This window comes from Nycticebus coucang, chromosome 5 (genome assembly GCF_027406575.1).
Source record: "Nycticebus coucang isolate mNycCou1 chromosome 5, mNycCou1.pri, whole genome shotgun sequence".
In the NCBI taxonomy this organism is placed as follows: domain Eukaryota; kingdom Metazoa; phylum Chordata; class Mammalia; order Primates; family Lorisidae; genus Nycticebus; species Nycticebus coucang.
In genome coordinates, this window is record NC_069784.1 from 75803855 (window position 1) to 75816990 (window position 13136).

General features: G+C 41.5%; 1 protein-coding gene across 6 annotated transcripts in view; it reads right to left on the minus strand.

Annotated features, from left to right (window-relative positions):
* The window catches only part of USP45 (ubiquitin specific peptidase 45), a 79223-nt gene that overhangs the window by 53026 nt on the left and 13061 nt on the right, over positions 1–13136 (minus strand). For 5 of the 6 annotated variants that reach the window (XM_053592326.1, XM_053592327.1, XM_053592329.1 and 2 more), the window contains one exon: positions 8431–8531. The exons of the other annotated variant lie outside the window; for it this stretch is intronic. In XM_053592326.1, the coding sequence (XP_053448301.1) occupies positions 8431–8531 (101 nt within the window). The remainder of the gene's footprint in view (positions 1–8430; positions 8532–13136) is intronic. 6 annotated transcript variants of the gene reach the window in all.

Here is a 13136-nt window from a genome sequence, read left to right on the forward strand (position 1 = left end):
ATATTTGTAGCAGCTTTTCTCAAATCATTCTCAAAGCCTTTGGCACCCACTATAGGCAAATAACTTCTCCCCACATACTGGTGATGTGACATCTTTGGGAGAAAATAGTCACTCAAATAATTTTGTATATTTTGTGGTTCAGACAGAACTCTAAGTTTTTTATGTTGCTTAGAAGGTTCACTAGTAAAAAAATAAGATGTACAATATGGATGAGTACGATGGCTCATGCCTATAATCCTAGCATTCTGGGAGGCTGAGGTAGGAGGTCGAGGTTTCAGTGAGCCCTGATGATGCCACTGCATCTTAGCCAGGGTAACAGAGCTTTGTCTTAAAAGATAATTATAAAAATGTCCCATATCTTTCCAAGATGAACTTCTGCAAACAGAGCTATTTTCAATACTTGTTTTTTAAAATGCAAACTTTTTTTTTTGGCAGTTTTTGGCCGGGGCTGGGTTTGAACCTACCACCTCTGGTATATGGGGCCAGTGCCCTACTCCTTGAGCCACAGGCACCACCCTAAAATGCAAACTTTTTAATAGAGATGGGGTCTCGCTATGTCTCCCAAACTAGTCTCAAACAATCCTCCCACCTCAGCCTCCCAAGTGCTAGGACTACCAATGTGAACCATCATAGCCAGTCCTGAAAATGCAGATTTCTTAGATGCACAACTATCACTTTCTTGCAAAACAAACTATATTATCATTTGTTGAAAAAAAGTATTAAATTACATTCAAATTGTTATTATAAGGGCTTACAACATTATCCTCGGATACAGTTTCAGATCCCCCCCCCAAAAAAAAGATACAGCAAACTTTATAAAAAAACAAAAGAACCAATGTAATTCATGTCTTTTGTATATCAGGAACACAGTTTAATGAATTCTGTATCTTTTTTAGTCTCATCAAAAATGGCATCCAACAAATATTAAAAATCATAGGCAAATTTATTGGTTTGGTAAAGAACATGAGATTGTCATCTTTCTCAAAAAACAAACCAATATTCAACCATATTATTTTGCCAGGAATTCCCTTATTCTGTATTTGTAGACTGGTGACATTTGCAAGACAAAGTGGCAAATCTCATGAGCCTTTCAGAGAACACTGGCCCACTTTAAAAACATGTTAGAGGTTTTACGCTTAGACACATTATCACCTAAAGTCCATGTTGTGTGTGAGGGTTCATTTTTGGTGTACATTTTACAGCTTTGCACAAATGCACAGTGACACACATCCTTTAGAGTATCGTAGAGTCGTCTCACTGCCTTGAAAACCCTCTGTGCTTCCCTGTTCATCCTTTCCTCTCTCTGACCACCGGCAACCACTGATAGGTTTTCTGTCTCCAAAGTTATTCGGTCTACTTTTTAATAACACATATTACTGGAGAGGATTCACAGGAATGTTTTTTGGCCTCTCTTTAATTTTGTGTCATAGACAACCTTTTCATTCTGTACACAGGGAAGGAGAAGGAGAGGGTGGTTTTTAAGCAAATCCTAACATCAGATGTGAAAGCTACACAGCTGTGAGCATTCTTCTGGGAACCTGAACTGGGGTTCATCTCCATGGCTTAATGCAATTACCTAAACCAGTCATGCAGTATTAATATAATTGCCCATTTCCACAGCTGAAAAGAAGTTCAATCTTTAAAAAGTGAGTAAAAAGGAAAAACTTGCAGCCCCACAATCCACTTACCTTGCAGTCAAGTGATAATTAGCTCGCCTGTTTATTCTCAAAAATCTACCAAGTCCCAGTTAATAATTAACCTTGGAAATTTTCTTTTTCTTTTTTTTTTTTTTGCAGTTTTTGGCAGGGGCTGGGTTTGAACCCACCACCTCCAGTATATGGGGTTGGCGCCCTACTCCTTTGAGCCACAGGTGCCGCCCAACCTTGGAAATTTTTGCCATATGATAAATCAATAATACCACAATAACGGGCAGGTTTACATATAAAGGGATTCCTATCTGTCTCTGCAGAACAAGTCAAATCAAGTGGTCTATCTGAAGTACAAAATGGATCAGCCAATTCTCTGCTTAAAACTTAACAGTGGTTCTTCAATGCCCTCAGACCAAGTTCTAAACTTACAAGGTCTTTAAATATCTGTTCTGAATTACCTCTTGGGTCTCACGGCTCACCCCTCTCCCCCTAAGCACAAAAGTCAACTCTCCAGGTCCACAGAATCCTCTGAACCTAACAAGCTCTCATCAATGAGCTAGTTCCTCTGCCTGGAACACACATCCCTTCCTTTGTTGCCTAGAAAATTTCTAGATACCTTTCAGCTGTCAGCTTAGGTCATTCCTCTAAATAGAATTGTCCTGGCTCTTCCGGTCTACGTTAGATACTATTCCAAAGCATTCTCATAGTCCCTGGCACTTGCTAGCCCCATCACAGCCCGATTTAAATAAGTAATTAAAACTAAGTCTGTCTATGCCCCTCACTAGACCAAAAGACCACTGACGACAAACTGGCAGGATCTGTCTCATTCATTACTGCTTCTCTAACATCCAATACAGCATCTGGCACAAAGCAGAAACTCAAACACATTAAAAGACTAAATGAATAAATACCTTTGACATTAATATTCAGAGTTTTGAGGGTGAAACTGTAAGGCTTATCTAACAACTTTCTCAGTAAAAACTGGTCATACTCTAGTTCAAGTCAGTAAGAATTTACTGCTTAGACACATACAAATCAAAAAGATAAGCAGGAGTCAAATCCGCAAGATAGTTGTAGCAGAGAAAAATAAGACACATGTGAACACGAAAGCCAAATGAAGAGCAGGGTGTTATTAGATTCTAGAGTGTGCTACACAGACTTTGAGCACCAAAGAAGTAAGGACTGGGCAAGAGTCCTAGGAGTAGGATTGGAGCTCACCTTTATAGAGACGGCTGAAGGGGGGGGGTTAGAAAATGCCCTCCTTTCAGGGGTACAAAGTCAAAAGCATTTCCTTAATAAACCTAAACTGTTGTTTTCTTTTTATACGTCCAACCACTCTTCAAGCAGAGGCTAAGGGACACATGGTAGTGCCTTAGAACGGTTGAAGGCACAGACAAGGTCATCCAGCTGTTTAAGTCAGACATTAGAGATTTGTGAAAATGTAACAATGCCACCCATTAAAAGTTTGTTTTACCTAAAATTAAAAAAAAAAAATGAAGTGCAAAAAAAAAAGTTTTGAAAAAGTTATTTTTTAAAAATGTGTAACATGTCCTGGAATTTTTTTTTTTTTTTTTTCCCAGTTTTTGGCCGGGGCTGGGTTTGAACCCGCCACCTCCGGCTCATGGGGCTGGCACCCTACTCCTTTGAGCCACAGGCGCCGCCGGAATTATTTTTCAATGAATACTTAATGTTAGTTTTGATTCCTGAGAAATATTTATATAACCTCTTTGAATCCTAAATTTTTTAAGGGTCTTACAGGGATATCAAGACCAAAAGTTAGACATTCACTGAGCTAGAGGTTTTTAGAGGTAGACTGGGCATCAGCTCAGATTTTCTGTACAGATGAGCTGTAGAAAGTGCATTAGAAACGAAGCCACTCAGGCACCACTGAGCTTCAAAATGTGTTCACGTGTTGGGCATGGGGCACACACCTGAAGTTCCAACTACTCAGGCAGGGACTCCCTGGAGCCCGGGAGTTGGAGAAGTTGGAGACCAGCCTGGGCAATATAATGAGACCTTATCTCTTAAGAAAATGTGTTTACTATACACGTACAGGCTTTCTTCTCAGTTGACAGATTTTGCTTAGTGTAAAAATATAAAATATATATATTATATATATTTTTTGCAGTTTTTGGCTGAGGCCAGGTTTGAACCCACTACCTCTGGTATTTGGGGCCAGTGCCCCACTCCTTAAGCCACAGGCACTGCCCTATAAAAATATTTTTATATCATTCTTATCCTCCCACCCAAACACAATACATACCTTTTGAATTGTCATACACAGGCATTTTTACATTTCTAGTCTTCAAAATTATCATTTAAAATAACCACAAAATGACATCCAGCATTCTTAAAAACCGGGATAGCAACTTTCACATTTGCTCTTCCAAGTATTTTGTAACAATATACTGAAGCCTCATCCAAAAAAGAATATGGCAGATCACTATCCTCAAAACCTTACTTCTAGAATGTCAAGAGACCTGATTTTAAATCAAACTTGCCTGAGAGACTCTGTAGCTTTGTCCACAAGGAAAATGACATCTTCCTCTAGACCTTCTGGAAACCTTTTAACTCAAAACTATGCATCTCCCAAACCACAAGGGCTCTGCTCACACTCTAGAGCCATGTCCCAGACACTATTTAAGGCTCCAAAACACCACGGAGGCTTATATTAGTGTTCCCACCACCTTAAATGATCTCTTCCCGCACCTCCACCTGTCCAGAATTTATACTTTCAGGGTCAGCTTGAAAGGCAGATCATCTATGATTCCTCCTCAGTTCCTTTCAGTTAAACATTACATCACTCTTTGAATATTTGAAGGACTTTGATCAAATTTCTTAAAATCGAAATCTTATTCTGCTTGCATTATCAAGGACTTTCTTTGAGATCTTTAACCTCACAAGGGTAGGGACTGTCTTATCAGTCTCTTTTCCCTAAAGCACCATGGAAAAACAAGAAAGTATGAAGGCAAAACAAAGCTCAGATAGGCTGTAATCTGCATGAGGTCACATGGCTAGTGCTCGAAAGAGTCACATTTTGAATGCCAGACCTCCTGACGGAAAACCATGTTCTTTCCATCATAATCTTCCAGACCTTGCCCTATGCCTCTCTTCTATATCCTTTTTTGCTATATTAACACAGCATCTGCTCCCTAATTCATTTGCTATATTAACACAGCAGCTGCTCCCTAATTCATTTCTCCCAATTATCAATTATCAATAATATCAATTATCAATAATTCAATTCCCAATTATCCCCAATTCAGCCTATTTTAGTCTTTCGCCCCTCCTCATCTCTCAGCTGCTTATAATATAGAATCACTTAGGGCCACAAACATCTTTTTTTTTTTTTTTTGGTAATTTTTTTTTTTATTGTTGGGGATTCATTGAGGGTACAATAAGCCAGGTTACACTGATTGCAATTGTTAGGTAAAGTCCCTCTTGCAATCATGTCTTGCCCCCATAAAGTGTGACACACACCAAGGCCCCACCCCCTCCCTCCATCCCTCTTTCTGCTTCCCCCCATAACCTTAATTGTCATTAATTGTCCTCAAACACATTATTGTTGTTGTTGTTGTTGTTTTGAGACAGTCTCACTTTGTCACCCCCAGTAGAGAGCCATGGTCTCATAGCTCACAGCAACATTGGACTCTTGGACTCAAGCCATTCTCTTGCCTCAGCCTCCCAAGTAGCTGGGACTACAGGCACCCACCACAACACCTGGCTACTTTTAGAGACAGGGATCTCCCTCTTGCTCAGGCTGATCTTGAACTCCTAGACAATCCACCTGCCTAGGCCTCCCAGAATGCTGGAATTACAGGAGTAAGCCACCGCCCCTGACCCATCTTAACACATTCTTAAGCAGTGATTTTATGCAGAAACTATCTGTACTACCGGGTAACTTATGACCGGTCAGCAATGTGTTAAAACTGTAATCGACCGGTGGCGCCTGTGGCTCAAGGAGTAGGGTGCCGGTCCCATATGCCGGAGGTGGTGGGTTCAAACCTAGCCCTGGCCAAAAACCACAAAAAAAAAAACAAAAAAACTGTAATCGACCTATGTGTGGTGGCTCACATCGGTAATCCCAGCACTTTGTGAAACCAAGGCAGTAGGATTATTTGAGCTCAGGAGTTGGAAACCAGCCTGGGCAACAAAGTGAGACTCCATCTCTACAAAAAAAAAATTTTAATTAAATTAATGAGGCACAGTGCCTTGCACCTGTTGTCCCAACTACTTGGGTGGCTGAGGCAAGAGGATCACTTGAGCCCAGGACTTCAATACTGTAGTGAGCTGTGAGAACGTCACTGCATTCCAGCCTGAGCAAGAGAGTGAGACCCTGTCTCAATGAAACAAAAACAAACAAGCAAATAAACAAAAACCATGGTAATTGTAAGTATAACACTTCCTAGAGTTCTCTGAGTCATTCTAGCGAATTGTCAAACCTGAAAGGGTAGTGGGAACCCCCAAATATGTCAATAGTTGGTGAGAAATGCTATGGCCGGGCGGTGCCTGTGGGTTAGTGTGTAGGGCACTGGCCCCATATACCAAGGGTGGCGGGTTTGAGACCAGCCCTGGACAAAACTGCAACAACAACAAAAAAACAGCCAGGCGTTGAGGTGGGCGCCTTAGGTCCCAGCTACTCGGGAGGCTGAGGCAAAAGAATCACCTAAGCCCAGGAGTTGGAGGTTGCTGTGAGCTGTGACACCATGGCACTCTCCCGAAGGCGATAAAGTGAGATTCTGTCTCTAGGGGAAAAAAAAAAAAGAAATGCTATGGACTGGGAACCCTCATGCTTGTAGCTGGTGTCTGAAGTGAGGACAGTCCAAATGAAATTGTGTCGTTAGCCTGTAAAGTCTGACTATGCAATAAATAACAGACACCATCTCACAGTCACACGGCAGGACCGTGTAACGAGTAGTAACAGACACCGTCTCACAGATACAAGGCAGGACCCTGTAACAGATAGTGACAGACACCGTCTCACGGATACACGGCAGGACCGTGTAACGAGTAGTAACAGACACCGTCTCACAGATACAAGGCAGGACCCTGTAACAGATAGTGACAGACACCGTCTCACAGATACAAGGCAGGACCCTGTAACAGATAGTGACAGACACCGTCTCACGGATACACGGCAGGACCGTGTAACGAGTAGTAACAGACACCATCTCACAGACACAAGGCAGGACCGTGTAATGAGTGGTGACAGACACCGTCTCACGGATACAAGGCAGGACCCTGTAACGAGTAGTAACAGACACCGTCTCACAGACACACGGCAGGACCGTGTAACGAGTGGTGACAGACACCGTCTCACAGATACAAGGCAGGACCCTGTAACAGATAGTGACAGACACCGTCTCACAGACACACGGCAGGACCGTGTAACGAGTGGTGACAGACACCGTCTCACGGACACACGGCAGGACCGTGTAACGAGTGGTGACAGACACCGTCTCACGGACACACGGCAGGACCGTGTAACGAGTGGTGACAGACACCGTCTCACGGACACACGGCAGGACCGTGTAACGAGTGGTGACAGACACCGTCTCACGGACACACGGCAGGACCGTGTAACGAGTGGTGACAGACACCGTCTCACGGACACACGGCAGGACCGTGTAACGAGTGGTGACAGACACCGTCTCACAGACACAAGGCAGGACCATGTAACGAGTAGTGACAGACACCGTCTCACGGATACACGGCAGGTCCATGTAACGAGTAGTAACAGACACCGTCTCACAGACACACGGCAGGACCGTGTAACAGGTAGTGACAGACACTGTCTCACAGATACAGGGCAGGACTGTGTCAAATAGTAACCTACACCGTCTCACAGATCCGCACAGGTACTATGCGAGTATTTTTATATACATTATTTCTAAATCTTTAGCAAATATTCTCTCTAAGCTTCATAACAACCCTATAAGACAGAATTATCATCCTATATTTGTAAGTAAGGAAACTAAGGAATAAAAGGGAAATGCTGGCTCGGCCTCTGTAGCTCACAGCTAGGGTGCCAGCCATATACACCAGACCTGGAGAGTTCAAATCCAGCCCAGGCCCACCAATGTCAACAATGACAACTACAACCAAAAATTAGCTGGGCACTGTGGTGGGCACCTGTAGCCCCAGCTACTTGGGAGGCTGAGGCAAGAGAATCGCTTAAGCCCAAGAGTTTGAGGTTGCTGTGAGCTATGACATCCCAGCACTCTACTCAGGGTGACAGCTTGAGACTCTGTCTCAAAAAAAAAAGGGACATTCCTAGTGTGTGCAGGAATCTAAGTTCAAACTCAGCACTGTCTGAAAAGCCCATGATCTAGCCAGGACACACTTCACACAAGATTGCTGCCTAATACATGGTACTCAGACCTTTACTCACATCATTGACTACGATGTCAGAGGAAAATCTAAAGTGCTCTTTGTAATTTATGAACTCCTTATAAGAAATATTACATTTTGGGCGGTGCCTGTGGCTCAGTCGGTAAGGCGACGGCCCCATATACTGAGGGTGACGGGTTCAAACCCAGCCCCGGCTGAATTGCAACCAAAAAAATAGCTGGGCGTTGTGGCGGGCGCCTGTAGTCCCAGCTACTCAGGAGACTGAGGCAAGAGAATCACTTAAGCCCAGGAGTTGGAGGTTGCTGTGAGCTGTGTGATGCCATGGCACTCTACCCAGAGCCATAAAGTGAGACTCTGTCTCTACAAAAAAAAAAAAAAAAAAGAAATATTACGTTTTAATAGAAATTATTTTCGTAATTGCTTAACTTACTTGTTTGTGTTTTGGAAACATGTTTCTGTAGAAAATCAACTATCTGAGCCAAAACCTTCTTATTACAATGCGTTGATAACTTTTCATTACACTCATGACACCTGAAAAAATATAAAATTTAAGCAAATATTATGAAAGCATCATCAATAATTTTGCACATTAGGTAACAAAGTTGGTTGTTATCTATTTCCATCTACAAATTACATGGGAGGGAATCCAAAGGGAAGCGTGTCAGGTTAAGTCCAGAGAAATAAGGAAGGGACAGTTCGTAGAGAGCCTTGCAGTGGAGATGAAAATTGTGGCAGCTTATCTGAGTTATAATGAAGTGCCATGAGTGGGGTATGAAGCGGGGCTGTGATATAAATCAATTTATATTTTATAAACATCACTCTAATGTGATAAACTAGGTTGGAGGGGGCACCAGGAACAGAAACAGATTAGTACACAGTGGCAGTGGATATGGAGAGAAATGGATTTGGCAGGTAAAAACAGTAACGAATTGCATATAAAAGATGAGGGAAGAGGAAAGTGTCAAAATAACTGCCATAGGAAGGGAGCATTGGGTGAGAGAACGTCAGTATTTCTCAATGAGGAGTGACTTTGCCACCTAGGGGACATTTGACATTTGGGGTTGTCACAACTGGTAAGAAGAGAGGTGACTGCTGCTGGGATTCATCAGGTTCTGCTAAGCATCCTACAATTAAGGACAGCACAACAAAGAATTTATCACAAAGTATTACCAGTCCAAATACTCTTGGTCTAGATGAAACAAGACTTGTGAGTTGATAATGTTTAAAGCTGGTTGACAGGTACAGGAGAATTCATTATAACATTTTGTTTACTTTTGTTAACAGTTCTAAAAAATAGGGCAGTGCCTGTGGCTCAGTGGGTAAGGTGCTGGCCCCATATACTGAGGGTGGCGGGTTCAAACCTGGACCCTGCCAAACTGCAATAAAAATAGCCAGGTGTTGTGGCGGGTGCCTATAGTCCCAGATGCTGGGAGACTGAGGCAAGACAATTGCCTAAGCCTAAGATCTGGAGGTTGCTGTGAGCTGTGATGCCACTGCACTCTACAGAGGGCGATGGAGTGAAACTCTGTCTCAAAAAAAAAAGTTCTAAAAAATAATCCTAAGATAAAAAGGAGATGAAAATAACTGCCAGGCTTCTAGCTTGATCACTCAAGGGAGGGAGGTGCCGCTTACAGAGATGGGGAGGACTGGAAGAAACAGCTGTTTTATTTTGTTTAGGCCTTACTTGGAGGTAGAGGGTTAAAAAAGACGTTGTCAAAAACACATTCCATTTCAGAAAACTACTCTCAATTAAACTTACTCATTAGCACACAGTTAATATATTTCTTTTATATATTACCATTATCTGTGTGTCCTTTATCTTCATGATATCCAATGATCACATAAGAACATGGGTTTGAAAGTATATTTTATCGTCATAATGCAATATACCAAAACTACCTTACATCTTCACAATCTTCTTACCTCTATGTGGTCCTGAGATAATCAATGGCTGTCAACTATGTTGAATTTCTTGTCTTACTAGCACTCAAAATTCAGTCAAATATTTACTGAGTGCCTACTCTACTATTCACCCAAAGACAGATCAGTATGTGACAGAGATGAATCACAGACATTTCCAAAAACATGTTTTTTGATACACTGTGATTGAATTTAAATATTTCATTATAGTTCCCAGATTTATATTACAAAGGGGCTGAGTATTTTACTCATTCAACTATTGTCCAAAAGCATAAAATCCAAATAACTGCCCATTCGAAAAATACGGAAATATCAAGAAGTTTTTACTGGCTCAGCGCCTGTAGCTCAGCGGATAGGGTGCCAGCCACATACACCAGGGCTGGCAGGTTCTAACCCGGACCGGGCCTGCCAAACAACAATGACAACTAAATCAACAACAAAAAAAATAGCCGGGCGTTGTGGTGGGTGCCTGTTGTCCCAGCTACTTGGGAGGCTGAGGCAAGAGAATCGCTTAAGCCCAAGAATTTGAGGTTGCTGTGAGCTATTATGCCACTGCACTCTACTGAGGGTGACATAGTGAGACTCTGTCTCAAAAAAAGAGAAATTTTTACTGATACTACACTTTATTTTTTTACTTTTATTTATTGTTGGGGATTCATAAATTTACTTGTTGTAGAGTGTTTTTATTTTTTATTTACTTATTTTTTAGAGACAGAGTCTCACTTTATTGCCCTCAGTAGAGTGCTATGGCATCACAGCTCACAGCCACCTCCAACTCCTGGGCTTAGGCGATTCTTTTGCCTCAGCCTCCCAAGTAGCTGGGACCACAGGCACCCACCACAACATCCGGCTATTTTTTGTTGCAGTTTGGCCAGGGCCAGGTTTGAACCCACCACCCTCGCTGTATGGGGCTGGTGCCCTACTCACTGAGCTACAGGCACTGCCCTGTTGTAGAGTGTTTTAACTTTGGAAGTACAAAAAAGCAACTAAATGAAAACCAACAGAAAGATGACTCAAGATAACTTGAGCTGTTTCTATTAAAAATAACAATTTTTTTTTTTTTAATTTAGAGACAGAGTCTCACTTTATTGCCCTCAGTAGAGTGCTATGGTATCACAGCTCACAGCAACCTCCAACTCCTGGGCTTAAGCGATTCTCTTGCCTCAACCTCCCAAGTAGCTGGGACTATAGGTGCCTGCCACAACGCCTGGCTATTTTTTGTTGCAGTTTGGCCAGGGCCAGGTTCGAACCCACCACCCTAGGTATATGGGACTGGCGCCCTACCCACTGAGCCACAGGTGCCGCCCACAAAAATATTTTTTTTAATTCAGCATCTTAAATGCTTCACTATTTGGTTTAATTACTCACAAAAATCCTGAAAGTATTATTCTTTTTAACTAAATATCTTTATAGAAGCATAAAGTTTTCTTTTCACAGATGAGAAACCAAGATAGGAGGTTCTTGTAATAAGAGTACAGGGGCTGGGAGGCCAACTTGAGAAGATTGCTTCAGCTTGAGAGTTTAAGACTACCCTGAGCAAGAGTGAGACCCCATCTCTACTAGAAATAGAAAAAATTAGCCAGGTGTTATGATGGGTGTCTGTAGTCCCAATTACCAGGTAGGCTGAGGCAGGAAGATTGCTTGAGCCCAGGAGTTTGAGGTTGCTATGAGCTGGGCTAATGCCAGGGCACTCTAGCCGGGAGCAACTGAGTGAGACTCAGACTCAAAAAAATTACAAGGGTGACCAGTGTGGTAGCTCATTCCTGTAATCCCAGCATTCTGGGTGGCTACAGTGGGAGGATTACTTGAGGTCAGGAGTTCAAGACCACCCTGAACAACACAGCAAGACCCCATCTCTACAAAAATTAAAAAAAAATAAAAATTAGCCAGGAGTGTGATGCTGTGTGCCAGACACAATAGGGAGGCTAAGGCAGGAAGATCCTTTGAGCCTAGGAGTTCAAGACCATAGTGATCTATAATGATGCCATTGCACTCTAGCCTAAACAACAAAGCAAGACTCCATCACACACACACATGAGCTAGGCTAATGCCAGGGCACTGTAGCCGGGAGCAAAAGGATAAGAGAAATGCTGAATCTTCTTTTTTTTTTTTTTAAACAACAGACATTTATTTTCTCGCAGATCTGGAGGCTGGAAGTCTGAGATGGAGGGCCTATCAGCGTCAGTTCTGGTGAGGCTGCTCTTCCTGGCTTGTGCACAGCACCTGTGTGTTAGGTTTCTCTCATGGCCTTTTCTCTTGAATCATCTTTTGACAAATTTTTGAGCATGGTATTTTAAGAGCACTTATTTATATGTTAATTTAAATGTTAAGTCAATGCCTCTGAAATCTGTTTAGGTATCAAAATCACAAATAGAACTGCTTTGATTGTGGACACCTGTGAATGTTTCAAAATACACTCATGTGATTCTGATGGGAAGTTAGAGGCAAGAACCAGTGTTCTAATAATCATTATTGGTTAGATCAGTATTAAATCCACTACCTAGTGACCCTTTGCTAGCCATGATTAAATGATCAAATCTACCATATTCTTTTCTTTTTTATATAGTCTGGGTTTTTCTCTAATTCAGGCTGGCCTTCCCTTTAATAAAAATTAGTAAAATTGTTAAATTTTTTATTGCTGAAAAATTAGAATGGAAAAATAAAATATTCACAACCTTTACTTTTCTATGAATGCATTTAATAAACTTGAATTTCTTTCTTTTAAAGAAAAATTACAGACTCCCAAATATGACATAATTATTTTCATTATAATGAAACCTAATGAATATTCTCACAAAACTCCATAAATTCATTATTTTTACAATTCCATATAACTATAAAAGAACAATAAATTATACAACTAGATACAAAAAAAGTACAAAACCAATTAAAAATAACAACCTTAATATGCTGGATAAGGTTGTCTTAATGAAAATTACATTTTTTACTTTTTAAAAACTTTTTTTTTTGCAGTTTTTTGCCGGGGCTGGATTTGAACCCACCACCTCCAGCATATGGGGCTGGTGCCCTACTCCGTTGAGCCACAGGTGCTGCCCTACTTTTTAAAAATTTTTCTAATTTAAAAACTTTAAAAAAATTTTTTCATACTAGTGTGGGTTCTTAATAAAGATTAAATGGCCATTCATAATTATGATCCTAAGAGCTACAACTGAGGCTATGGCACAAGTTCACTGGAGCTGCCAGGTGCCATTCAAT